Source organism: Suncus etruscus, chromosome 15, assembly GCF_024139225.1.
Source record: "Suncus etruscus isolate mSunEtr1 chromosome 15, mSunEtr1.pri.cur, whole genome shotgun sequence".
Lineage (NCBI taxonomy): Eukaryota > Metazoa > Chordata > Mammalia > Eulipotyphla > Soricidae > Suncus > Suncus etruscus.
The window spans coordinates 85,541,893-85,565,849 of NC_064862.1; the positions used below are offsets into that span (position 1 = coordinate 85,541,893).

General features: G+C 56.4%; 2 protein-coding genes across 3 annotated transcripts in view; one reads left to right on the forward strand and one right to left on the reverse strand.

The window, feature by feature from the left end:
• Positions 1 to 23,957, reverse strand: part of CLEC4G (C-type lectin domain family 4 member G) — a 284,468-nt gene that overhangs the window by 128,764 nt on the left and 131,747 nt on the right. The window lies entirely within an intron of this gene.
• On the forward strand, positions 360 to 23,545 carry PNPLA6 (patatin like phospholipase domain containing 6). 2 transcript variants are annotated; one of them, XM_049789404.1, is made up of 33 exons: positions 360 to 397; positions 771 to 858; positions 1,009 to 1,091; positions 1,244 to 1,341; positions 2,498 to 2,638; positions 2,728 to 2,887; positions 3,594 to 3,674; positions 3,861 to 3,989; positions 4,590 to 4,670; positions 4,777 to 4,939; positions 5,144 to 5,230; positions 5,702 to 5,814; positions 5,897 to 6,064; positions 6,147 to 6,224; positions 11,106 to 11,311; positions 11,890 to 12,021; positions 12,110 to 12,233; positions 12,743 to 12,856; positions 13,437 to 13,512; positions 14,902 to 15,042; positions 15,246 to 15,309; positions 15,779 to 15,947; positions 16,140 to 16,322; positions 16,439 to 16,557; positions 17,203 to 17,359; positions 17,747 to 17,863; positions 17,966 to 18,035; positions 18,514 to 18,630; positions 21,274 to 21,575; positions 22,535 to 22,651; positions 22,877 to 22,973; positions 23,082 to 23,191; positions 23,277 to 23,545. In XM_049789404.1, exons 1-33 carry the CDS (start codon positions 371 to 373, stop codon positions 23,349 to 23,351), a joined length of 3,987 nt encoding a protein of 1,328 aa, XP_049645361.1. In that variant the 5' UTR covers positions 360 to 370; the 3' UTR covers positions 23,352 to 23,545. The 2 variants fall into 2 exon arrangements, with proteins under 2 accessions (XP_049645361.1, XP_049645360.1); XM_049789403.1 differs by lacking the exon at positions 360 to 397 and having other exon boundaries at positions 629 to 858.

A 23,957-nucleotide genomic window follows, 5' to 3' on the forward strand; every position in this document is an offset into this window, starting at 1 on the left:
AACGAGCCTCAGCGCGGGCTGTGTCCGTCGGGGCTCGGCCAGTCGGGTGCCCTTTGGTTCCAGGTGGGGCCGGCCAGATGGGGCGTCGACCCGGGGAGAAGGTGCAGGGAGCCAGGCGGCGCTCGGGGGAGCTTCCTTCTTCCCTCCGGAGGTGCCTGAGCCCCACCCCACGGCTCGGCTGCGTCGCTCGAGGGTAGCCGTCTCCCCGACACCGGGCCCGGCAGAGGGTACGAAGTGGGCTGGGCCTGGGGCGCAGGGGAAGGCACGGTGGGTGGTGGGGGGAAGGAAGGCACGACCTGCTCGCTTCCTCTTGCAGCTTCTTCTTCCCCAGGACTCGGAGTTGCCGGACCCGAAAAAAAAAAAAAAAGCCATGGACGCTCCACTGCAAACCGGAATGGTAAAGATTACGGGGGAACCCGTACAAGGGGGTAATCGGGAACCGGTTGACAGCGCGGCTCGGTGAAAACTACAACTCCCGTGATGCTTAGCGCGCGTTCTCGCGAGAACTCGGACTCGGTCTGTGGCGAGGCGGAACTACATTTCCCAGCGTGCTCCGTGCCAGCCAGCGCCAGCCCGCCGGGCTAGAGTAGTTTGAGCCCCCGGGGAGGGAGGGAGGAAGGGAGCCGCGCCGCCCCATTCTGCAGATGGGGACGTCGAGGCCCGGGCTGCCGGAGACCTCCTCGGGGGCAGCGGCTCCGGAGGCCGATGGCGCCCTCGAAGGCTCGGAAGGTCGCGGATGCGAAACGCAACCGGTGCCCTTCGTTCCGCAGGTGCTGGGCATGATGATCGGGGCCGGTGTCGCGGTGCTCGTTACGGCCGTGCTCATCCTCCTGCTGGTGCGGAGGCTTCGTGTGCCCAGTGAGGACCCGGGGGGACCTTTTAAGGGGGAGACTGCGGGGTGGGACGCTCCAATGGCCGCATGCATTGAAGAAGGAGGCCCCAGAGATGGGGGGTGTATGATGGCACCCCCAGATATGCCTCTCTGCCCCCCCCCCAATTTACCCCCAGAAGCCCCCACTCCGGAGGGCCCCCGGTACCGGTTTCGGAAGAGAGACAAAGTGCTTTTCTATGGCCGGAAGATCATGCGGAAGGTGAGTCCAGGAGTCCTGGGGTCCTGGCTGGCCAATGTCAGGCCCTCCTCTCCCCCTAATTACACGTAGCCACCTCCTGATCTTTAAAAGGCCGGCCCCCTCTTCCCACGGGTATGACCCAGCCCCCCTGTCTGTCCCTTTCATCCTCCCAGGTGTCACAGTCAACTTCCTCCCTGGTGGACGCCTCTGTCTCCACCACTTCCAGGCCACGCATGAAGAAGAAACTTAAGATGCTTAACATAGCCAAGAAGTAAGGCTGGGCTGAGTGGGCCTGGCTTTGAGGGTGCAGTGATGGGGCCTGATCCTCCTTGGGAGAAGACCCTATTGGGGGCCAGACACTACTGGGGGGTGGACCCTTCTCAGGGGTGTACCCTTCTCTGGGGGTGTGGGGATTGCTCAAGGATCCACCCATAAGGAAGGTCAGATCAAAGGACTTGTTTGAAGTCCCTGGATTGTCTTGGGACTTGCTGGGAAGGAGGTTGCTGAGACCCATGGGAAAAGCTGGCTCTCACACCCGGAGCATCAGCAGGGAGGCCAGGACCAGACCGGATTTCCTCTTATAAACAAAGCCATGGCAGAGGTCTGCCTGCATCAACAAGAGGACCTGGGGCTAAAGTGGTGGTGCAAGCAGTAGGGTGTTTGCCTTGCATGTGCTAACCTAGGACAGACCACCATTCGATCCCCTGGTGTCCCATATGGTCCCCCAAGCCAGGAGCAATTTCTGAGCCCATAGCCAGGAGCAACCCCTGAGTGTCACTGGGTGTGGCCCAAAAAACAAAACAACAACAACAAAAACAAAAAAATAAGGGGGCCTGTCCAGGCTGAGCTGGGAATTGAAGGGGGTCCCGCTGACCAATAAATGTGCCATTGCTTATGATCTGCCCGCCTCTTGGAAGCTATTCTATCCCATGGGCTAAATGAAGAGGCCGTTTTGGGGGTCCTCATAAAGGGATTCCGCTGTTTCATTTAATTTATTTTATACTTGTGGGGTCGCACTTGGCAATGCTCAGGGGTTACTTTTGGCTCTCAGAGAGCCATAGGCGATGCCAGGAATTGAGCTCTGATTGGGCAAACTTTTGCCCTCCTCGCTGTCCTATCTCTCCTGTCCAGTATTTTATTTTATTGGAAAAGCCAGTCAGATGCTCACTTGGGCAGCATATATGGGAAAAGAATATCTCAGGCTATACAGACCACCCACCACTCTGCTGCAGCAATCCAGCTATGCTGGACAGTATGGAAATGAGTGAATAAGAGGGTGTGCTAATAAAACTTTATTTATAAAACTAAGAGGTGGGCCTAATTTGCAAAAGGGTCAGAGGTTGTGCCTCTCAAGGGGTCTGAGGGGTGCCTTGTTACACCTACCCCCCTCCCCCGTACACACACACAACTCCTCTCCTCTCCCTAAGGATCCTGCGGATCCAGAAGGAGACCCCCACACTACAGCGGAAGGAGCCACCGCCATCCGTGCTTGAGGCTGACCTAACAGAGGGTGACCTGGCCAACTCCCACCTGCCCTCTGAGGTGCTCTACATGCTCAAGAACGTCCGGTTAGTATGGGGGGGTCCACCAAAGGAAGGGCAGGGGAAAAACTCTGCATGCCAGTCTGACCTGTCACTTCCCTTGCCCCGCCTGCCAGGGTGCTGGGCCATTTTGAGAAACCTCTCTTCCTGGAGCTGTGCCGGCACATGGTCTTCCAGCGGCTGGGCCAGGGTGACTATGTCTTCCGGCCAGGCCAGCCAGATGCCAGTATCTATGTGGTACAAGATGGACTGCTGGAGCTCTGCCTGCCAGGACCTGTAAGTTGGACAGGGCAGGGCAAGGGTCAGTGGGAGGTGTCAGCGAGGATAAGAAGTTGGGGATCAGTTGGATTGGTGGTCTTTATTATTTTATTTATTTTTGGGAATTGGGCCACACCCAGCAGTGCTCAGGGGTTACTCCTGGCTCTGGGGTCAGAAATCATTCCTGGCAGGCTTGGGGGGCCATAGGGAGTGCTGGGGATTGAACCTGGGTCGGTCCCATGTCTCCTGAATGCAAAACAAATATCCTACTGCTATGTTATTGTTCCAGCCCCTATTTTTTTAATTTATTATTAGTAGTAGTTTTTATTGGTTTTGTTTTGTTTGGGGGTCACACCTGATGATGCCCAGGGGTTACTCCTGGCTCTTCACTCAGACATTACTCCTGGTAGGCTCAGGGGAACATATGGGATGCCACGGATTGAACCCGAGTTACTGGCATGCAAGATAAACACCCTCCCTACTGTACTATCCCTCCAGCCCCGAGCCAGGTCCCTTGTTCTGGCTTGGTAGACTTTTGAGATGTGCAGGCCAGCGGAGGGATTGTGGGGGCACCCAGAGGGTCTGGGGTTCTATCTTTCATGTGTTGTGAGCTTAGGATTTGGGGTCCCAGAACACACTGCAGGAGTGTTTCCCCACTGCAGTGGGGGAAACTGGTAGGGGAGGCCTGGGCAGCGTTACACAGCGGCGCCCCCTGCTGTCTCAGGATGGAAAGGAGTGTGTGGTGAAGGAGGTGGTACCCGGGGACAGTGTCAACAGCCTCCTGAGCATCCTGGACGTCATCACGGTGAGTGGCCACGGGGAGGCTGCATCCAAGGGTGCTGCCTGAAGGGGCGGGTGTGAAGGGGGACCCCTGGGAATCCCTGTTGCTGCTGGTTACCTGTCAAAGTCGCGCCTTCTGGAAGGACACAGAGGGCTGGACAGAGAAGGCCACAGTCCCTGAACTGGATTCTCTTGCCCCCAACCCCTGCAGGGCCACCAGCACCCCCAGCGCACAGTGTCTGCTCGAGCTGCCCGGGACTCCACCGTACTGCGCCTGCCCGTGGAGGCCTTTTCCACCGTATTCACCAAGTACCCCGAGAGCTTAGTACGCGTGGTGCAGGTCTGTATGATGCTTGGGAGCCCCTCTGTGCTTGTCAGCCCCAAGCGGCTAGGCCCTCATCCAATCCCCAGTCTCCCACAGCCCCCCCGGAGCTCCTTCTCCCCACAGTTCATTGCCCATCACCTGGAGCTTTGCCTCTCCCCCTCTTATTTTTTATTTTATTTTTATTTTTTTGGTGTTTGGGCCATACACGGAGATGCTCGGGGGTTACTCCTGGCTATGCGCTCAGAAATCGCCCCTGGCTTAGGGGACCACATGGGACGCTGGGGGATCGAACCACGGTCTGTCCTAGGTTAGCGCATATAAGGCAAACGCCCTACCGCCTTTGCCACTGCTCTGGCCCCTTCTCCCCCTCTTTTTTGTGTTGTTACCTTGAGGGAGGCAGCTCACACTTGGTGGTACTCAGGGCCTACTTCCAGCTCAGGGCTTAGAAAGGGTTCCTGGTGGTGTTTGGGGGGAGATCAGACCATATAGGGGATGAAATCACGCCCACCACAGCCACCCCTAATGGCCACATCCCTTTCTGACCACGCCTGTGTGACCACTCCCCTATTCCCTGCCACACCTCCATCACATCCCCTTGACTAATTGATCCCCCAGATCATCATGGTGAGACTGCAGCGAGTCACTTTCCTGGCGCTTCACAACTACCTGGGACTCACCAATGAACTCTTCAGTCACGTGAGTTGGGCAGAGACCACGGCGGGGCCAGGGTATGTGTTCTTTGGGGGAACAGGTGAGTGACCTCGGATCCTGCCTCATCGCCTCTGTCTGCCCCAACCCACAGGAGATCCAGCCTCTGCGCCTTTTCCCCAGCCCTGGCCTGCCCGCTCGCACCAGCCCTGTGCGGGGCTCCAAACGTGTGGCCAGCACCTCGGCCACCGAGGAACCCCGGGAGAACCCAGGCCGGCCACCAGACCCCACTGGGGTCCCCCTGCCTGGACCTACAGGTACCTCAGTGGACCCCAGCCAGTTTCCCGCTCCCTTGTCTCAATCAGATTCCTGCCAAACCTGCCCATTCTCCTTAGCTGAGTGCCCCCCACCCCAGTATGGGATGCATGACCCCCTCAAAATGACTTTGCTCTATAAAAGGTTCCCAGAGACTTGCAACTGCCCCTTCCCATCTCCCATTCATGAACCCCTGTCTCCCACAGGGGACCCTGTGAAACCTTCCACCTCCCTGGACGCCCCCTCTGCTCCCCTGCTGAGTCGCTGTATCTCCATGCCAGTGGACATTTCAGGTTTGGGGTGCTAGTGGAGATGGGGGGCATCATGTTTCTAGGGGAAGTGCAGCCTTCTTAGTCTCCTATTGGGGGGAAATAGGCCACCTCCCAGTGCTCGGGGCTGACTCTGAGCTCAGGGAATCACTTCTGGCAGCACTTGGGGGAAACTATGTTGTGCCATACATAGAACTAGGCCAAGTGCCTTAAGCCCTGTCATCTCTCTGGTCCTGGCCTGTCTGCCCTTCTTTGTTGATTCTAATCTGAAAAAGAGAGAACCCCACAGTCCTAGTTGGATGTGAGTTGGGGCGCGGGTTAGAGAAGCAAGAGGCTGGCCCAGTTGTAACTCAGGGCTCGTGCAGGGATCCATTGGTCATGTCTGCATCGAAGCAGCCTTTAGTGCCTGGGTGGAGATGGTGAGAGATTCAACCTCTGTGCCAAGCCCCTTCCTCATGGCTGGTGCTGTGCTCCCCACTCCCCCCTGTCCCATAGGTTTGCAGGGCAGTGGACCCCGCTCTGACTTTGACATGGCCTATGAGCGAGGCCGTATCTCCGTGTCGCTGCAGGAAGAGGCCTCCGGGGCGCCCCAAGCTGCACCGGCTCGGGTAAGGCTTTGAGCTCTGCCCACTGCCTTGGAGGAGGACAAGGTAGGCTGGATGCAGGGAGGTGACCTCTGACCCTCCACAGACCCCCACTCAGGAGCCCCGGGAGCAGCCAGCAGGGGCCTGTGAATACAGTTACTGTGAAGATGAGTCAGCCAGTGGCGGCTGCCCCTTTGGGCCTTACCAGGGCCGCCAGACAAGCAGCATTTTTGAGGCGGCCAAAAGGGAGCTGGCAAAGCTAATGCGGATTGAGGTGGGTGCCCAGGACGATGCCTGAGGGACTGGGGGGGGTGGGTGGGAGACCTGCCTTACCTGCCTCCCTCTGCCCTCCCCAGGACATCTCCCTTCTGAACAGCCGAGTTCTGTTACATCATGCCAAAGCTGGCACCATCATTGCCCGCCAAGGTGATCAGGTGAGACTGACCTATGACCTCTCCTTGGCCCTTGACCTATTTGCTTCTTGTACCTTATGCTTTCTTATACCTTTCCATTTCCAGTCCCTAAAACTTTGTGTTTAATTATTATCTCTCAAACTTTTGGTTTCATTATTTGGGGACCACTCCAATGGAGCTCAGAGCTTAGTTCTTAGATCTTAGTTCTTCCTATAGGGTGTTTGGAGCACCCTATAGGTGCCTTGAATCAAATTGGGGTCAGTATGGGGGGCCGGGAAGGTGGCGCTAGAGGTATAAAGTGTCTGCCTTGCAAGTGCTAGCATAGGACGGACCGTGGTTTGATCCCTCGGTGTCCCATATGGTTCCCCCAAGCCAGGAGCGATTTCTGAGTGCATAGCCAGGAATAACCCCTGAGCATCAAACGGGTGTGGCCCAAAATCCCAAAAAAAAAAAATTGGGGTCAGTCATGTGCAAAGCAAACACCTTAACTCCTAGACTCTATCTCTCTGGCCTCTTATTTTTATTTTTATTTTTTTTTTGGTTTTTGGGTCACACCTGACAGCGCTCAGGGGTCACTCCTGGCTCTAGGCTCAGAAATCGCTCCTGGCAGGCTTGGGGGACCATACGGGATCCCGGGATTTGAACCACCGACCTTCTGCATGCAAGGCAAATGCTATTTCTCTGGCCCCTCTGGCCTCTTTATTTTTTTTAATTAAAAAATATATGTATTTACTCTTTGGTTTTTTTATATACCCAGCAGTGGTCAGGGGATACTCCTGGCCCTGTATTCAAAAATTACTCCTGGTGGGCTTGGGGACCATATGGGATTCTGGGGATCAAACGTGGGTGGCTGTGTGCAAGGCAGACACCCTCCCTGCTGTTCTGTTGTGCTGACCCCTAACTTAAAAACATGTGTGATTTTGTTTTTGTTTGTTTGTTTTGGGGCTACACCTGGTGGTGCTCAGGGGTCACTCCTGGCGCTGTACTCAGAAATCACTCCTGGCAGGCTCGGGGGACCTTATGGGATGCTGGGGATCGAACCTGGGTCCATCCTGGATCGTTAGCATGCAGGGCAAATAAATGCCCTACCACTGTGCTATCACTCCTGCCCGTTTGTTTGATATTTGGCCACACCCGATGGTGCTCAGGACTTACTCCTGGCTCTGTGCTCAGGAATCGCTCCTGGCAGTGCTCAGGGGACCGACCATATGGGATGCTGAATATGAAACCATCCATTGGTCTAGTGCAAGGCAAATGCCCTCCATGCTGTCCCCTCTCTCCATCTCTGGCTCCTTTATTTTTTGATTGTTGTGTGGACGTCACACCTGGTGATGTTCTTGGGGGATCCTGCAGAGCCAAGAATCAAACATGGTGACATACAGGCTAGGCATGAGTTCCATTACTCAAGCCACACACCAAGCCTCAGGCCTTAAAGCTCTTCCCCTGAGCCCACACCCCACCCTCTATTTCTGGTTTCCCTGTGTCACAATAAGTTTCTACTTCTGAGCACGCAGTAAACACATCAAGTCAGAATCCAGTTCCAAAGGCTACGAGCCAGCCCAGGGAACTGGATTCCAGAAGGTGCTTGAAATGGTATCCCGACAACCCCTCTACCCACAGAGGAGGGAAACTGAGACCTGCCGAAGGATGTGATGACAGAATGGCAGTCAGGGAACATCAGAGAGGGAAGGTGCCAGAGCAAGAGAACCCTGTTTGCTGTCTGGGCTCTGCCCATCTCCAAATTTCCAATATCAGTTCCTGGAGAACCTTCTAGAAAGTTCTAGAGAGTTCCTCCACAGGCAGGTGGAACAGTTGGCTAAGTCTAGGCAGCCCTGGCCTTCAGCTGCTCAGGGAAGTGCTAGGTTGCTTTGCAGGGAGGCAGCTGGAGATGTTCCCACAGGTAGGGGTGGGTCAGGAAGTGTGGTCATATCACTATTGCCTATGTGAGGGTGGAGACCAGGGGAGCTGGGCCCCACTTATCTCTGAGAATGTGTCAAGCTCAACCCAGCCTCAGACCAAATCTTGCAGCTGCTCAGGCCTTTCCTTCTAGGCCTTTCCTAGGAAACTGGTGCACTTCAGTCCCTGGCACCATCACCTTCTCTCGCACCTTCTGAGGCACCTTTGGCAATGCCCAGGCTTCTCTCTACCCCCCTTTTCTCCCTGTCGCTGTTATGGTCACATTGGTCATGTCTTGGACAATGGGGTTGGGGCACGCACACTGGTTGCAACACTGGAATTCAACAATGTTGGTGATGGGGCCCAAAGATATAGCATAGTGCAATCGACCTGGGTTCCGTCCCTGGCACCATATATGGTCCCCCAAGCCTTAGCATGAGTGAACCTTTAGTACGGAGCTAAGAATAAACCCTGAGAGGCCCAAGCAATAGCACAATGGTTAGTCCAGTCCTTTGCCTTGCACACAGCCAACCGGATTTAATCCCCAGTATCCTATATGGTTCCTGAGTTGCACAGAGCCAAGAGTAAGCTCTGAACATTGCCAGGTGTGGCCCAAAAACCAAACCAAACCAAACCAAAACCAGAAAAAAACAAAAAAACAGAGTAAGCCCTAAGCGCATTCAGGTGTGGCCTGAAAACCAAAAAATGAAATAAAGAGCTGGGGCTAGAGGATAGCACAGTGGGGAGGGCACTTGCCTTGCATATAGCTGACCCAGATTTGATCCTCAGGTCCCCTGAGCCCTGCCAGGAGTCAGCCCTGAGCATCATCAAGTCTCTTTCCCCAAAATAAAATAAAATAAGGACTGGAGTGGTGGTACAGTGGTAGGGCATTTACCTTGCATGTGGCTGACCCAGGATGGACCTCGGTTTGATCCCTGCCGTCCCATATGGTCCCCCAAGCCAGGAGTGATTTCTGAGCACATAGCCAGGAGTGACTCCTGAGCGTCACTGGCTGTGGCCCGAAAAAACAAAAGCAAAAACAAAATAAAATAAAATTGCTGCTGCTGATGGGCCCGGAGAGATAGCACAGCGGTGTTTGCCTTGCAAGCAGCCGATCCAGGACCAAAGGTGGTTGGTTCGAATTCCAGTGTCCCAGATGGTCCCCCGTGCCTGCCAGGAGCTATTTCTGAGCAGACAGCCAGGAGTCACCCCTGAGCACCACCGGGTGTGGCCCAAAAACCAAAAAAAAAAAAAAAAAAAAAAAAATTGCTGCTGATGGATATCACTTGGGATGTGAGATGAAACTGGGCCTCTAACTCTTGGCCTGAAGCCTAGGGGTTCATGTTGCTCCCACTGAGTCTCAGCTGCAGGTCAGGCCCCTCATCCAGACTTGTTTTTGAGGGAAGGCTGTATCCAATGGGCTCCAGTCTCACCACTGTAGATGCCTGGGGACTCATTCCAGGCAGTACTCAGGACCCTGCAGGACTGGGCCAGGGTCATTTCCTGGAGATCCGCCTTAGCTGAGACCAGGCCTTGTGAAACACCATGTGGGAGAAACCACTTCCCCTCTGGGCCAAGGGCAGCCGGATATGACCCGTCCCCTCTTGTGTTCTTAGAAGTATAACTATGGGCTAGACAGAAAGGCAGGGAAGGGCATTTGCCTTACATGCAACTGACCTGGGTTTGAGCCCCAGCATTCTATAAGTGCCCTGAGCCCCATCAGGAGTGATTCCTGAGTGCAGAGTCAGGAGTCAGCCCTGAGCACAGCTGGGTGTGACCACCTACCCAAACAAAAATATAAGTCGAGGACTGGAGCAATAGTACACAGCAGGGAGGGCATTTGCCTTGCATGTAGCCAACCAGGTTTGATTCCCAGCATTTCATATGGTTCCCTGAGCCTGCCAGGAGTGATTCATGAGCACAAAGTGAGGAGTAACCCCTGAGCACCACCAGGTGTGGCCCAAGAAAACAAAATAGAAAAGTAGAGCTCTGCTAAACAGTGTCTGAGAAAGTGGCCCCATGAGGGTGGAAGGAATTACAAGCCCAGGGTCCATTCAGAGGTCCATTTAGGGGTTACTCCTGGCTCTCTGCTCAGAAATAGCTCCTGGCAGGCACGGGGGACCATATGGGACACCGGGATTCGAACCAACCACCTTAGGTCCTGGGTCGGCTGCTTGCAAGGCAAACACTGCTGTGCTATCTCTCCGGGCCCAATTGCTGGCACTTTAGAGGGTTCTCTGGTCTCTGCCAGATGAGATCTTCGAGCAACCCCAGGTGTGCTCCCCTCCAAAATGAAGCAACTGATGCTTAGGAGGAAATTGGATGGGTGGGACTGGAGCGATAGTGCAGTGGGGAGGGCTCTAACTTTGTCTGTGGTCGACCCAGGTTTTTTTTTTTTTTTTTTTTTTTTTGGTTTTTGGTTTTTGGGCCACACCCGGCGGTGCTCAGGGGTTACTCCTGGCTGTCTGCTCAGAAATAGCTCCTGGCAGGCACGGGGGACCATATGGGACACCGGGATTCAAACCAACCACCTTAGGTCCTGGATCGGCTGCTTGCAAGGCAAACGCCGCTGTGCTATCTCTCCGGGCCTGGTAGACCCAGGTTTGATTTCCGAATCCCAGAGGGTCCCTGATTCCCAAGGATAGTGCCAGAGCACTCCTAAGAGTGGCCCCCCCCCCAGAAAAATTGAAGAAAAAGGAGGAGGGAAGATGTTTGATTTGGAAACAAAAGGAAGCCCAAAGGGCTGGAAGGGAATAAGGGTGTGTGTGTGTGTGTGTGTGTGTGTGTGTGTGTGTGTGTGTGTGTGAAGTTTTGGGGCCACCTAGCAGTGTTTATAGCTGACTCCTGACTCTCTGTAGGGTGTCAGGTATCAAACCCGTCTGCAGCATGCCAGGCTAGCGTCCTCCCGGCTTTCCCATCCCTGCGGCCCCCTCTAAGCAGTGCATTGCCGTGAGTTGGGAGTGAGGGTATCCTCAGTGCCCATCTCCCGTCCCCACACTCCCCCAGGACGTGAGCCTGCACTTCGTGCTCTGGGGCTGCCTGCACGTGTACCAGCGCATGATCGACAAGGCCGAGGACGTGTGTCTGTTCGTGGCGCAGCCCGGGGAGCTGGTGGGGCAGCTGGCGGTGCTCACGGGCGAACCCCTCATCTTCACGCTGCGGGCCCAGCGCGACTGCACCTTCCTGCGGATCTCCAAGTCCGACTTCTATGAGTATGACGGGGCCCCGGTGGTGTGGGGAGATGATGTGGGAAGTGGGGTGTTGGTGACATCCCCAGAATCCCTGATCTGATCCCTTGGCAGGGCTGCTCTGAGCCCTGAGGTCCCCCCACATCCAGGTTCCTCTCCCGTGCCCGTGGGCAATGCCACCGTGTCCAGTCCATGCACCTCTTGCCTGGCCTTTGCATCCCTTGCCTTGCTAATATACAATGCCCCGCCCATGCACCCATCACCACGCCCACTCAGCCATAGCCACGCCCACGTATATTCGCCCCCGCCCACATGCACTCCTCCCATCCATGTAGTCATGCCCCGCCTACAAATGCTAGCCCCACCCATCTTTCACACTTGCCCCGCCCACATGGCCATGCCACGCCCACAGGCACTTGCCCATCTCTATACGCTTGTCCCGCCCATGCGGCCATGCCCCGCCTACATACATTCGCCCTGCCCATCTCTCACACTTGCCCTGCCCACACGGCCAGATCACGCCCACATACACCTTGCCCCGCCCATAACCCATGCCCCGCCCATAAACTCTTGCCCCGCCCACAAGCCCCTTACCCCTCCAGGATCATGCGCGCACAGCCCAGCGTGGTGCTAAGCGCAGCGCACACCGTGGCCGCCCGAATGTCATCCTTCGTCCGCCAGATGGATTTTGCCATCGACTGGACGGCCGTGGAGGCAGGCCGCGCCCTGTATAGGTAAGGGACTCGCTAGATCGCCTGCTTTCAGGGCCCCTGCCCGGGCCCCTGCCCCATTCCCGGGGCTGACTCCTGCCACCCCCACCAGGCAGGGCGACCGCTCCGACTGCACCTACATCGTGCTCAACGGGCGTTTGCGCAGCGTCATTCAGAGGGGCAGCGGCAAGAAAGAGCTGGTGGGAGAATACGGCCGAGGGGATCTCGTGGGCGTGGTGAGCCCCCCAGGCCCCACTCACCCCTGATCTCTCCCAGTTGACTCTTGCCAGTTCTTATTTTTTATTTTCTGCTGGGAGGGAGTTAGGACCACACCCAGTAATGCTCAGTGCTAACTCCTGTTTCTGAGCGCAGGGATTCCCCCCTGGCGTGGCTCAAGGAACTCTGTGGGGTGCTAGGTTAAACCTGGGTTGGCATCATGCAAAGCAAGCGCCTTCTCTATGGCTCTGATCACTCTTCTAGGCTTTGTCTGCCCTGGTGGTGGAAAGGCGAGGCGCGGACTCTCTTCTGGATGGTGAAGCCATCTAATTTCATCTCTTCATTTCCGTCCCCATGGGATGTGGGAGCCCAAACCCTGCCCATGTCTCTCCTCCAGAGACTTACTAGCTCTTAGTACTTGGCTTCCTCGGGGTGCTTTGGGGTGCTTCCAGCCTGCACCCATGGTGGGTCACCCCTCCTTGGGGTCCTCCAGACCCATGAAGCCCCGTTCACGCCCGCATTCCCCTAGGTGGAGGCCTTGACACGCCAGGCACGTGCTACCACGGTGCATGCAGTGCGAGACACAGAGCTGGCCAAGCTCCCGGAGGGCACCCTGGGCCACATCAAGCGTCGGTACCCGCAGGTAAAGCTGGAGGGGTGGTCAGTGGGTCTGATGGGGCGGGCCTAAAGAGAAGGCAAGAGGCTGGAGCCATAGGACAGCAGGAAGGGCTGTTGCCTTGCACAGATTTCATCCTTGCATCCCATAGTGTCCCCTGAGCCACACCAGGGATGATTTCTAAGCGCAGAGCCAGGAGTAAGCCCTGAGCATCTCCAGGTGTGGCCCCAAACCCCAAAGTACTTTAAACATTAAATGAGGGGGGCCTGGAGAGATAGCACAGTAGCGTTTGCCTCACAAGCAGCCGATTCAGGACCTAAGATGGTTGGTTCGAATCCCGGTGTCCCATATGGTCGCCCCGTGCCTGCCAAGAGCTGTTTCTGAGCAGACAGCCAGGAGTAACTCCTGAGCACCGCTGGGTATGGCCCAAAAACAAAAACAAACAAACAAAAAATTAAATGAGGGGGGTGGAGCTCTAAGGGAGGCGACCAATCCCATTAGTGGTTTGGAATTTTAGAAATGGGAATCACGTAATAGGGGATCAGAGAACCCTGGGAAAAGGGTCTCGCATAGTTGCTTCTCCAGTCTCATTCTGCCAATGCTCCAGGTTGTCACCCGCCTCATTCACCTTCTGAGCCAGAAAATCCTGGGGGATTTGCAGCAGCTTCAAGGACCTTTCCCAGGTGAGCCTGGCCCCGCCTTTCGAGCATGCTGGGAGATGTAGTTCTGTGTCTGGGAGTCTTGGGGCGGGGCTAAGACCAGAGCATGCTGGGTGTTGTAGTAGGATGTCTAAGAAGGGGAGGCAAGGTTAAGCCCAGAGCATGATGGGGAATATAGTCCGATGTCTAGGAAGTGCAGCAGGGGTGGAACTAAGCCCAGGGCATGCAGGGAAATGTAGTTTGATGCTTAGGAAGTGCAGTAGGGATGGCTCTAAACTCAGAGCATGCTGGGAAAGGGTGTAAAGGTTAGGCAAGGGGGCCTTACCTACAACTCTTGCTCTGGATGTGTTTTGTTGTTTGCTTGTTTTGTTTATTTTTTTGATAACACTGTAATTTACCAAGCTGTTCATAATATAATTGTTTCAGACATTAAATGCTCCAACACCAATCCCACCACCAGTGTGACCTTTCTTCTACCAGTGTCCCCAGTTTTCCACCTACCACTCTAGTCTGCCCCTTGCAGGCACAAACAGATTTTCTTCATATTGTTTTCTACAACACAAAGACAAAATAGTTTTTTAAAACTTAGATAAATAGGTCCCGGAGAGATAGCACAGCGGCGTTTGCCTTGCAAACAGCTGATCCAGGATCAAAGGTGGTTGGTTCGAATCCCGGTGTCCCATATGGTCCCCCGTGCCTGCCAGGAGCTATTTCTGAGCAGACAGCCAGGAGTACCCCCTGGGCACCGACGGGTGTGGCCCAAAAAACAAACAAACAAAAACCAACTTAGATAAATAAGGTACCCTTTGTTCATTTTGTTCCCTCTCCAAGATGTTACTAAAGTCAGTGTCTAAGGATTACTGGGCTATGGTTGGTGAAACTTCTTTTGTAGTTGAGCCTTCTGTGTAAGCGGGTTTTGGGTCTTGAAATGCTTTCAGGGGAAAAGCAAGTGGATGGGAAAAGGGGGAAAGGGATGGATCAGGACAAGCTGGAGCTGATTTCCAGCATTCATAGACAGTCAAAGGAAGGAAGGATATGAGGGGTTTAGAGATAGTCACAATGACTTGTCTCAGGTGTCAGAGAAAAGCTGAAATTAAATGAGTCAAATATACAGGGGCCAGAATAATAGTATAGCGGGAAGGGTATTTGCCTTGCACATGATCAACCCAGGCTTGATCCTGGACATCCCATAGCCCCCCCCCACCCCCACCCCCCAATTCCCATCAGGAGTAATTCCCAAGCACAGAGCATTGCCAGGTGTGCTCCCCCCTACCCCCAAAAAAGAAGTGTGTCCTTGTCTGTGACCAAGAACTTTATTCAGACTTTTCCAAACCTAAGCTGGGGACCTCGGGTGGAAAAAGGAGAAAGCAAGCGGGACTGTCCAGCTAATTGGACCTTTCATGGACTTCGCAGGTTCGGGGCTCGGTGTACCCCCACACTCGGAGCTCACCAACCCAGCCAGCAACCTGTCAACGGTGGCCGTCCTCCCTGTGTGTACAGAAGTGCCCATGGTCGCCTTCACGCTGGAATTGCAACATGCCTTGCAAGCCATTGGTCAGAAAAGGGGCGGGTCACTACAAGTGGGTGTGGTGTTGTGGCGGGGAGATTGGATGTGGTCTGGGAGTGGGGGCATAGCCAGTGGAGGTTGACTAGGGCTCGAGTTTGTGGAATGTATTGGGGTGGTATTTCCACCCACAGGAGAGCACCCCATCTGAGCTCTTTAACCCTGTTTACTATATCCTACTCTTCCCCATCAGGTCCCACGCTACTCCTCAACAGTGACATTATTCGTGCCCGCCTGGGGGCCTCTGCCCTGGATAGGTATGCTGTTTGGGGTACAGAGCAAGGGGGAACAAAGGAAGGGCAAGGCATGGGACTTAATGCTTAAGGATTCTCTTGTTTATTGGTCTTGGGGGCCACAAAACTAGCTGTACTCAGGACTGACTTCTGGCTCTGCACTCCAGGATCCCTCCTGGCAGAGTTTGGGGAGCTATATGGGATGCCAGGGGATCAAACCCGGGTCAGCCCTGTACAAGGCAAATGCTTTGCCCGCTTTCCTGTCTCTTGGACCCCTGAAGATTAGGTTCTCTTGGTTCTGGTTCAGTTGTGGGTATGACCCCTAGCAGTAGGGACCCCTCATTCCTTCAGCAGGGTGATAGTGTAGTTTGTCCTTTCCTGGAGGGTGGACAGACCACCCCACCCCTAGCAATAAGCCTACGTAGCTTCTGCACAGGATGTGGGGGGGGACCTCAAAAAAGTCTTGAAATGACTGTCTCCCACTTTTCCCTAGTATCCAAGAATTCCGGCTGTCAGGGTGGCTGGCTCAGCAGGAAGACGCCCACCGCATTGTGCTCTACCAGACGGACACGTCCCTGACACCCTGGACCGTGCGCTGCCTGCGCCAGGCAGACTGCATCCTCATTGTGGGACTAGGTGACCAAGAGCCCACACTCGGCCAGGTGGGTAGGGGTCATACCCACAACTGAACCATTCCCGGGCCCCCCTCTCCCACAATCCAAGCATGCATCCCACCATGCATCCCTCACACTGGAACGAGATGATTGGGGACCCGGCCTGGGCAGGTGGGGTGAAGCGAGTAAAGACCTGGATTGTTGACTTTTGCTCCCTCCACTCCTCCTTCTTCACCACAGCTGGAGCAGATGCTGGAAAACACGGCGGTGCGTGCCCTCAAGCAGCTGGTGCTGCTGCACCGGGAGGAGGGCGCGGGGCCCACACGCACCGTCGAGTGGCTCAACATGCGCAGCTGGTGCTCGGGCCACCTGCACCTCCGCTGTCCCCGCCGCCTCTTCTCTCGCCGCAGCCCCGCCAAGCTGGTGAGGCGCCTGGGGAGGAGCCCCGGGAAGGGCCACCCACATGCATCACAAGCATGCATCACACCATGCACCAGACTGGATTGGTGACTTCTGCCTCCCTCCCCGATTTCCCCTAGCACGAGCTCTACGAGAAGGTCTTCTCCAGGCGCGTTGACCGCCATAGCGACTTCTCCCGCCTGGCCCGGGTCCTGACCGGAAACACCATCGCCCTGGTGCTGGGAGGGGGCGGGGCCAGGTGAGGGGCGGGGTCGAGCGGGATTGATGAGGTCGTCTTGGGGGCAGGCAGAGGGCGGGGCCCTGTGGGTGGAGCCAGGCGAGGGGCGTGGCCAAGTGGGATTGGTGGCGCCATCGAGGGGCGGAGCCAACTGAGGGGCGGGATCAAATTTGATTGGTGAGGGACGTGGTCAATTGGGATTGGTCAGGCCCTAGTGGGGTGGAGTCAGGCAAGGGACAGTCCAGTGGGATTGGTGCGGTCGTCGCAGGGGCGGGGCCAAATTTGATTGGTGAGGCCCTCATGGGGGCGGGTACTTGTCAGGGAAGGGGGTAAAGTTGGATTGAAGGGTCAGGGAAGGGAAGGGGCCAGGCGAGACTGCATTAGTCGTAATGGACAGGGGGTGCTGGGGGGACGGGTTAGGGTGCTTGAGCAGTGGGCTCTGATGATTTGGGGCTGGAGCTAGATGAGGGCTGGGGGGCAGGGAGAGGGTCCAGTAGAGGGACAGGGTCATGTTTGGGGGAGTGGGGCTTGCTCCCAGTATGTCATGGCCTATTGGGAAGCCTGGTGCCAAGGCTAGGGGTGCCATGGTGCAGCCCTGGAAGATGGGAAGCCCCTGGGAGCCAGGCCCGAGGGATCCACAGCGGGTCACTGGGGCTTCTCCTATAGGGGCTGCTCCCACATTGGGGTGCTGAAGGCTTTAGAGGAGGCGGGGGTTCCGGTGGACCTGGTGGGTGGCACGTCCATTGGCTCCTTCATCGGGGCCCTGTACGCGGAGGAACGAAGCGCCAGCCGCACCAAACAGCGGGCCCGGGAGTGGGCCAAGGTGTGTAGTGGCCAAGGTCCCCCTCAACCCCAGTTCAAGTAAACCCACCCCCATGCTGCTTCCCCCACCCTCAGAAACTACTCCTGGAGGGATAGTACAGCAAGCAAGGTGCTTGCTTTTTATTGCACCTTCCTGGGTTTGATCCTGGACACCCCATATAGTCTCCAGAACCCCCCACGGGACCTCAGAGCCAAGAGGCAGCCCTGAGCACTGCTAGGCATTGCCCAAAACAACACACCAGGTCCCTTAGGCTGGAATTTGGGGGGGTCCCTCTGGGCTGCCTCTTGGTCCCTGCCTCTCCCCCCTTGCACCCTTCCCTGGACGTGTCCTCCCAGTGACTTCGCCCCAGACACTCTCATGTGACCCTACCTGCCCCCCCTATTGTAGCGAATGACATCAGTGCTGGAGCCTGTTCTGGACCTCACCTATCCGGCCACATCCATGTTCACCGGCTCCGCCTTCAACCGCAGCATCCACCGAGTTTTCCAAGACAAGCAAATTGAGGTGTGCCGTCCTCCCACCCCACTCCCCTCAAACTCTGCCCTTGTTCCCTGGCCCCACAAGCCCTGTCTCTAACCCCACCTCGGTCTCCCTGCCCACTTCCAGGACCTTTGGTTACCCTACTTCAACGTCACCACGGACATCACTGCCTCTGCAATGCGGGTGCACAAAGATGGTGAGTGGTCCCCAACTCAGGCGGCCCTGTAGCGCCCCAATGATTTGCATGGATGGGGTAATAGGGGCACGGCGGGCAGGCTAGGTGCAGGGGGGGCCCCGTTTGTTAACACGAGTGACCGTCAGCCCTGGGCCTGATTGCCGATCACACCACTAACCGACACCCACTAATGCCCCAGAGCGGCCCCCAGGTATGTGCGTCTTTTCCCGGGGAGAGGGAGAGGCGGCTGAGCTGGGCGCCTCACGCCTGTGCCCGCCCCGCCGCTCCCCGCAGGCTGCGTGTGGCGCTACGTCCGGGCCAGCGCCTCCTACTGCCCTTACCTGCCCCCACTGTGCGACCCCCGAGACGGGCACCTGCTGGTGGACGGGTGCTACGTCAACAACGTGCCAGGTCAGGGGCCGGCCGGGCTGCCGAGCGAGTCTGAGCGTGTCTGCGCGTGTCTGTTGTCTGTGTCCCCCCCCTGCCCCCCAATGGCCAGGCTCGCTGTGGCGGTACGTGCGCGCCAGCATGACACTCTCGGGCTACCTGCCGCCGTTATGTGACCCCAAGGACGGCCACCTCCTCATGGACGGAGGCTACATCAACAACCTACCAGGCAAGTGGCCGCCCCTGCTCTGCAGCTCACATCGCACTGCGCCCCCCGACCCCCCACTTTGCCAGGCCAGCCCAATCCACCAGATCTATCTCGGGCCAATAGCAGGTGCCTGGCTATTTCCAAGCCCCGACCCTGGTACCCTCAGACAGGAACTATTGATCACATTGAAAGGATCAGGAAGGTGACTTCTGGGGGTTGGAGCACAGGTCCGGCAGCCATGAGGCCCCAAGTTGGATCTATAGCACCGCATGCATATTCCCACCTGCACAGATGAGGGGGAACCCCAGGACTCCCAGCACTGCCAAACCTGCACTCAAGTCTCTCAATCTCTTCTTTTTCTTTTATCTTTTTTGGCTTTTGGTTTTTGGGTCACACCCAGCGGCGCTCGGAGGTTACTTCAGGCTCTACGCTTAGAAATCGCTCCTGGCAGGCTTGGGGGACCATAGGGGATTCCAGGGTTCGAACCACCATCCTTCTGCATGTGAGGCAAACACCCTACCTCCATGCTATTTCTCCGGCCCCTCTCAATCTCTTCTTGAGCTTGCTCTGTAGAGGCAAGCTGCCCAGTATAGGTAGGGGCATACCCCAAATTCACGAGTACCACCCCCCTGAAAAGAAAAGAAAAAATAGTGACATGCAGATTTCATGAGTCACATACAAGTGGAAGAAGGGGATCACTTTTGTGAGTGCTCATCGTTCATGCCAGGGCTCAGGCCCACCCATGTGCTCAAAGAAACTCTGGGGCAGGGGCTGGAGATAGTATGGAGGTAAGGCATTTGTCTTGCAAGCAGAAGGATGGTGGTTCGAATCCCAGCATCCCATATGGTCCCCTGAACCTGCCAGGAACGATTTCTGAGTGTAGAGCCAGGAGTAACCCCTGGGCGCTGCCGGGTGTGACCCAAAAACCAAAAAAAAAAAAAGAAAAAAGAAAAGAAAAGAAAAGAAACTCTGGGACAGGACTAGGGAGTTGGGGCTGTGTAGAGGGGTCAGGGGCACCCCTGTACACTTGCTGCACCCTGCACACTCAGAAGCAGGGCGCCTCGGTGACTCAGGTAAGTGTTGTCACCCTTATCTCTCCCCTGTCACCGCACCCTTGATCTGTGCCCAGGGGGTTGTGCTCCGAGATTTGTCACAGCTGGAAGCAGGTGGAGGCAGGGGGTGGAGTTTCCTTCAAAGCCTGTTGGTGGACAGACAGTTCATGGGGCAGCACCCTGGGGGGGGCTTAGAAGCAACCCCCTCACGGGAGCGGGCCTGTCCTGACCCCCACAGTACAGGCCCACTGGGCTGGGCATAGGGATCCTGCACCTGATTGGGGCTGCAGGGCAGAGCGGAGGCCCTGTGACGATGCCCAGAGGGGTGGGCATTTGGAGGCAATGAGTACAGGCATGCCAGCAGTTCCCCATGAGTGCTGAGGTTCCTGAAGGCCCCTAGCAGATAAGGATGGAGAAGTGGGTATCTGGGGTGCTGGGCCTGACTTTAAAGAACAGGACATCCTGGGTTCCTCCGGGGAGCCAGCTAGGGTACACAACCATCTACAGCCACCCTCATTTCAGTGCCCTTCCTGTTTGTACCCCCAGACTCTTAGATCACCTCTTCTTGACCCCCAGTATGATTTCTCTTCCCAAAGTCTCCCTCCCCTGCTTCTCCAACCCTCTGGCTTCCTGCATTAATTTTTAATGATTTTTTTTGGGGGGAGAGTGGACTATACCCAGCAGTTCTCAGGGCTGACTCCTGGCTCTAGAGTCAGGAATCACTCTGGGCGGTGCTCAGGGGCCCCAGTGGGATGTTGGAGATTGAACCCGGGTTGGCCATATGTATAGCAAATGCCCTCCCTGCTGCACTCTTGCTCTGGCCTGTTTTTGGCTTTGTTTTTGTTTTTTTATGTTTTTGGATGGGTCTGGGGGCCACACCCAGTGGTACTGAGTCACTCTGACTGATGCTCAGAGCACCATACAGTGCTGGGGGGGGGGGGGGTCAAACCCGGATCAGCCACCTGCAAGTCGAGCCCTCCCCCACTTGTCCTCCCTCTCCCAGCATTCCTAGGTCTCTGCTCTAGGGCTTTTTTTTTTTGGTTTTTGGGCCACACCCGGCGGTGCTCAGGGGTTACTCCTGGCTGTCTGCTCAGAAATAGCTCCTGGCAGGCACGGGGGACCATATGGGACACCGGGATTCGAACCAACCACCTTTGGTCCTGGATAGGCTCCTTGCAAGGCAAACGCCGCTGTGCTATCTCTCCGGGCCCCTGCTCTAGGGCTCTTATACCCCTCACCAGAACCCCATTTCCTGTCAGTCCGAATGGCTCCATCTGCCCGCCCCTGCCCTCTCTTCATCCTCGTAATTTTGCCCCTCAGCCTCCATCTCCTCCATCCCTCAGAGCCCCAGATCCCCCTTCCCCAAGATCCCACATTCCCCCTCCCCATCCCTGGACATCATGAACTTTGACCTCCCTGGCCTTTGCATGTTTCTCTGTGTCCTTAGTGTCTCTGTGTGTGCCAGTGTGTATGCATGATCACATTTCCACATATCTGCGTCTGTCGGGCGTCGGGGGACGGTGGGTGAAACTACTCAGCCTGATCTGCCACCAGGGTAGGGAGGTGGGGGGCACTGCTGACCCTGCCCACACAACCCCCTGGGGTCCCACAGCCGACATCGCGCGCAGCATGGGTGCCAAGACGGTCATCGCCATCGACGTGGGCAGCCAGGACGAGACGGACCTGAGCACCTACGGGGACAGCCTGTCGGGCTGGTGGCTGCTGTGGAGGCGACTGAACCCCTGGGCCGACAAGGTCAAGGTGCCTGACATGGCCGAGATCCAGTCGCGCCTGGCCTACGTGTCATGCGTGCGGCAGCTGGAGGTGGTCAAATCGAGTTCCTACTGCGAGTACCTGCGGCCGCCCATCGACTGCTTCAAGACCATGGACTTCGGCAAATTCGACCAGATCTATGTGAGCGGCCAGATCCACAACCGCTGAGCTGCCTCTCCATTTCCATCCCGCCCCCACCCATCTGAAAAGCTACCCAGAGTATCAAGACTCACACCAGAACCAGCATAGGGGTTGCGATTTGGGGTGCTGGAGGGCAGGAGGATAGCGGTAACAGGATGAAAGCTCTGTGGCTCTGACATGCAAAGCCAGAAGTCTTAGGTGCCAGGGATGGTTTAGGATGGCCCAAAGGTATTTAGGAGATTCCAGGGTTGCACCCGATAATACTGGGGGGAACCCTGTGTGGTGCTGGGGATTGAATCTGGCTTGGCTGTTTGCAAGCCAAGCACGTTTCCTCCTGTACTAGATCCCTCCATCTTCCTTTCTTCCTTCCTTCCTTCCTTCCTTCCTTCCTTCCTTCCTTCCTTCCTTCCTTCCTTCCTTCCTTCCTTCCTTCCTTCCTTCCTTCCTTCCTTCCTTCCTTCCTTCCTTCCTTCTTTCCTTCTTTCATTCCTTCCTTCCTTCCTTCCTTCCTTCCTTCTTCCTTCCTTCCTTCCTTCCTTCCTCCTTTCCATCTTTCCTTCCTCCTTTCCTTCCTTCCTTCCTCTTTCCTTTTCTCTTCCTCCCTTCCTCCCTTCTCTTTCCTTTTCTCTCTTATCTTCCTTCTTTCCTTCCCTCCTATTCTTCCTTCCTTCCCTCCCACCTTCCTCCGATAGTGCTCAGGGCTTACTCCTGGCTCTGCACTCAGGAATCCTTCCTAGCGGTGCTCAGGGGACCAAGTGGGGTGCCAGGATCAAATCCCAATTGGCTGAATGCAGGGCCACGCTTTCTCCGCTGTCCAATTGTTGCAGCCACCAGACTTTTGAGGGCCCCGGGGAAAGGATTAGCAGAAGGCTTGCAGGTGGAGAAGAATCCGGGTGGGCCTGCCCGGTCCAACGCCAAACCTCGCGGGCCTTTTCCGATTCCTCTTTGGTTTCCCACAGGATGTGGGGTACCAATACGGGAAGGCGGTGTTTGGGGGCTGGACCCGGGGCAACATTATTGAGAAGATGCTCAGGGACCGGCGGTCCGCGGACCTGCAGGAGAGTCGCCGGACAGACGTGAGTCCACATCGTTGCTGCGGGCCCCACTGACACCCACCCAGCTCCCCGAGTCTGCAAACCGGGGGGGTGACCTCCCCAGGGCTCTGTAAAGTCCCCCAATCAGTCCTCTGTCCCAGGATGAAAGCCCTGCGACCCTTCCCCACGCTCCCTTCCTCTGCATCCCTCCCACCCCCCAGGACAAAAACAACTGGGGACCCACTTTCCATCCCGCATATCCCCCAGGTCCTGGCCTTTCCCAGCTCTGGTTTCACCGACCTGGCCGAAATCGTGTCCCGCATTGAGCCCCCCAAAAGCTACGTGTCCGATGGCTGTGCAGATGGTGAGGGGCTTGCAGACATAGAGGTGGGGTGGCTGGTGGATCCTAGGGGGCTTGACTAAAAGAAAGGGGACCCCCTCCTCATCTGCCGGCGCCCCCCACCCATGACAGGGGAGGAGTCTGACTGCCTGACGGAATATGAAGAAGATGCAGGCCCGGACTGTTCCCGAGACGAGGGCGGGTCCCCCGAGGGCGCGAGCCCCAGCACCGCCTCGGAGATGGTGAGTGGGGTTGGGGGCTCGGGGAAACACGATGGGGTGAGGGGTACGAATGAGTGACCCGTGCGAATGGGACCTGTCCCCACAGGAAGACGAGAAGTCCCTTCTGCGCCACCGGCGCTGTGCGCCCCCTGACGCCCCCAGTTCAGCAGCTGACGCCTGAGGACCTGGAACTGGGCCCCCCATCCACTCCACAGCCTCCCTGGAGCGAGGCTGCAGGAAGGTTCTGTGGGGTGTCGTGTGCACCCCTTTCCGCTGCCTGCTGCTATTTCTGCGACCCTCGTGGGGTCCCCTTACTGGAAAAACATTGCACTGACACCTTGGATCCTTCTAATAAAACTTGACCCTCTTGGAAAAGCCTCATGTCATCCTGGGGGTTCTGGGCAGGCACCAGAAAATCAGAGCACTGGTGTGCTCCAGGACCTGGCTTACCCCCATTGGCAGTGCCAAAGCCTTTACCCCACCGGGTACCCCACCATCCCACCCCCCAACTGGCTCCCGCCACCCTCTAGCGCAGATTCTGCACGCACCGGGATCTGGACTGAATTCCCTAGTGCAAGCCTCCGAGCACCAATACACGTGGCTCTGGGAACTCTGCAGGATGAAAGATCTACTCAGCGCCCCTAATCCCTTGTGCACTAATTGGGAACTCCCCCCAAAATGAATATAAGGCTAGAGACTGGCTTCCAGACACTGCATAAGGACCCCTGATCACCATTAAGAGCAGTACAGGAAACCCTTAAAAAGATGAAGCCAGAGCCATAGTACA

What these genes read in the sequence shown, in the direction of transcription:
- PNPLA6 (XM_049789403.1), top strand. Translation starts at nt 645, where the DNA reads ATGGGGACGTCGAGGCCCGGGCTGCCGGAGACCTCCTCGGGGGCAGCG. An exon ending in ACATGCCTTGCAAGCCATTG is followed by an intron (nt 15,043 to 15,245) that starts GTCAGAAAAGGG and finishes CTTCCCCATCAG; the next exon opens with GTCCCACGCTACTCCTCAAC. An exon ending in GGGCCCGGGAGTGGGCCAAG is followed by an intron (nt 17,360 to 17,746) that starts GTGTGTAGTGGC and finishes CCCCTATTGTAG; the next exon opens with CGAATGACATCAGTGCTGGA.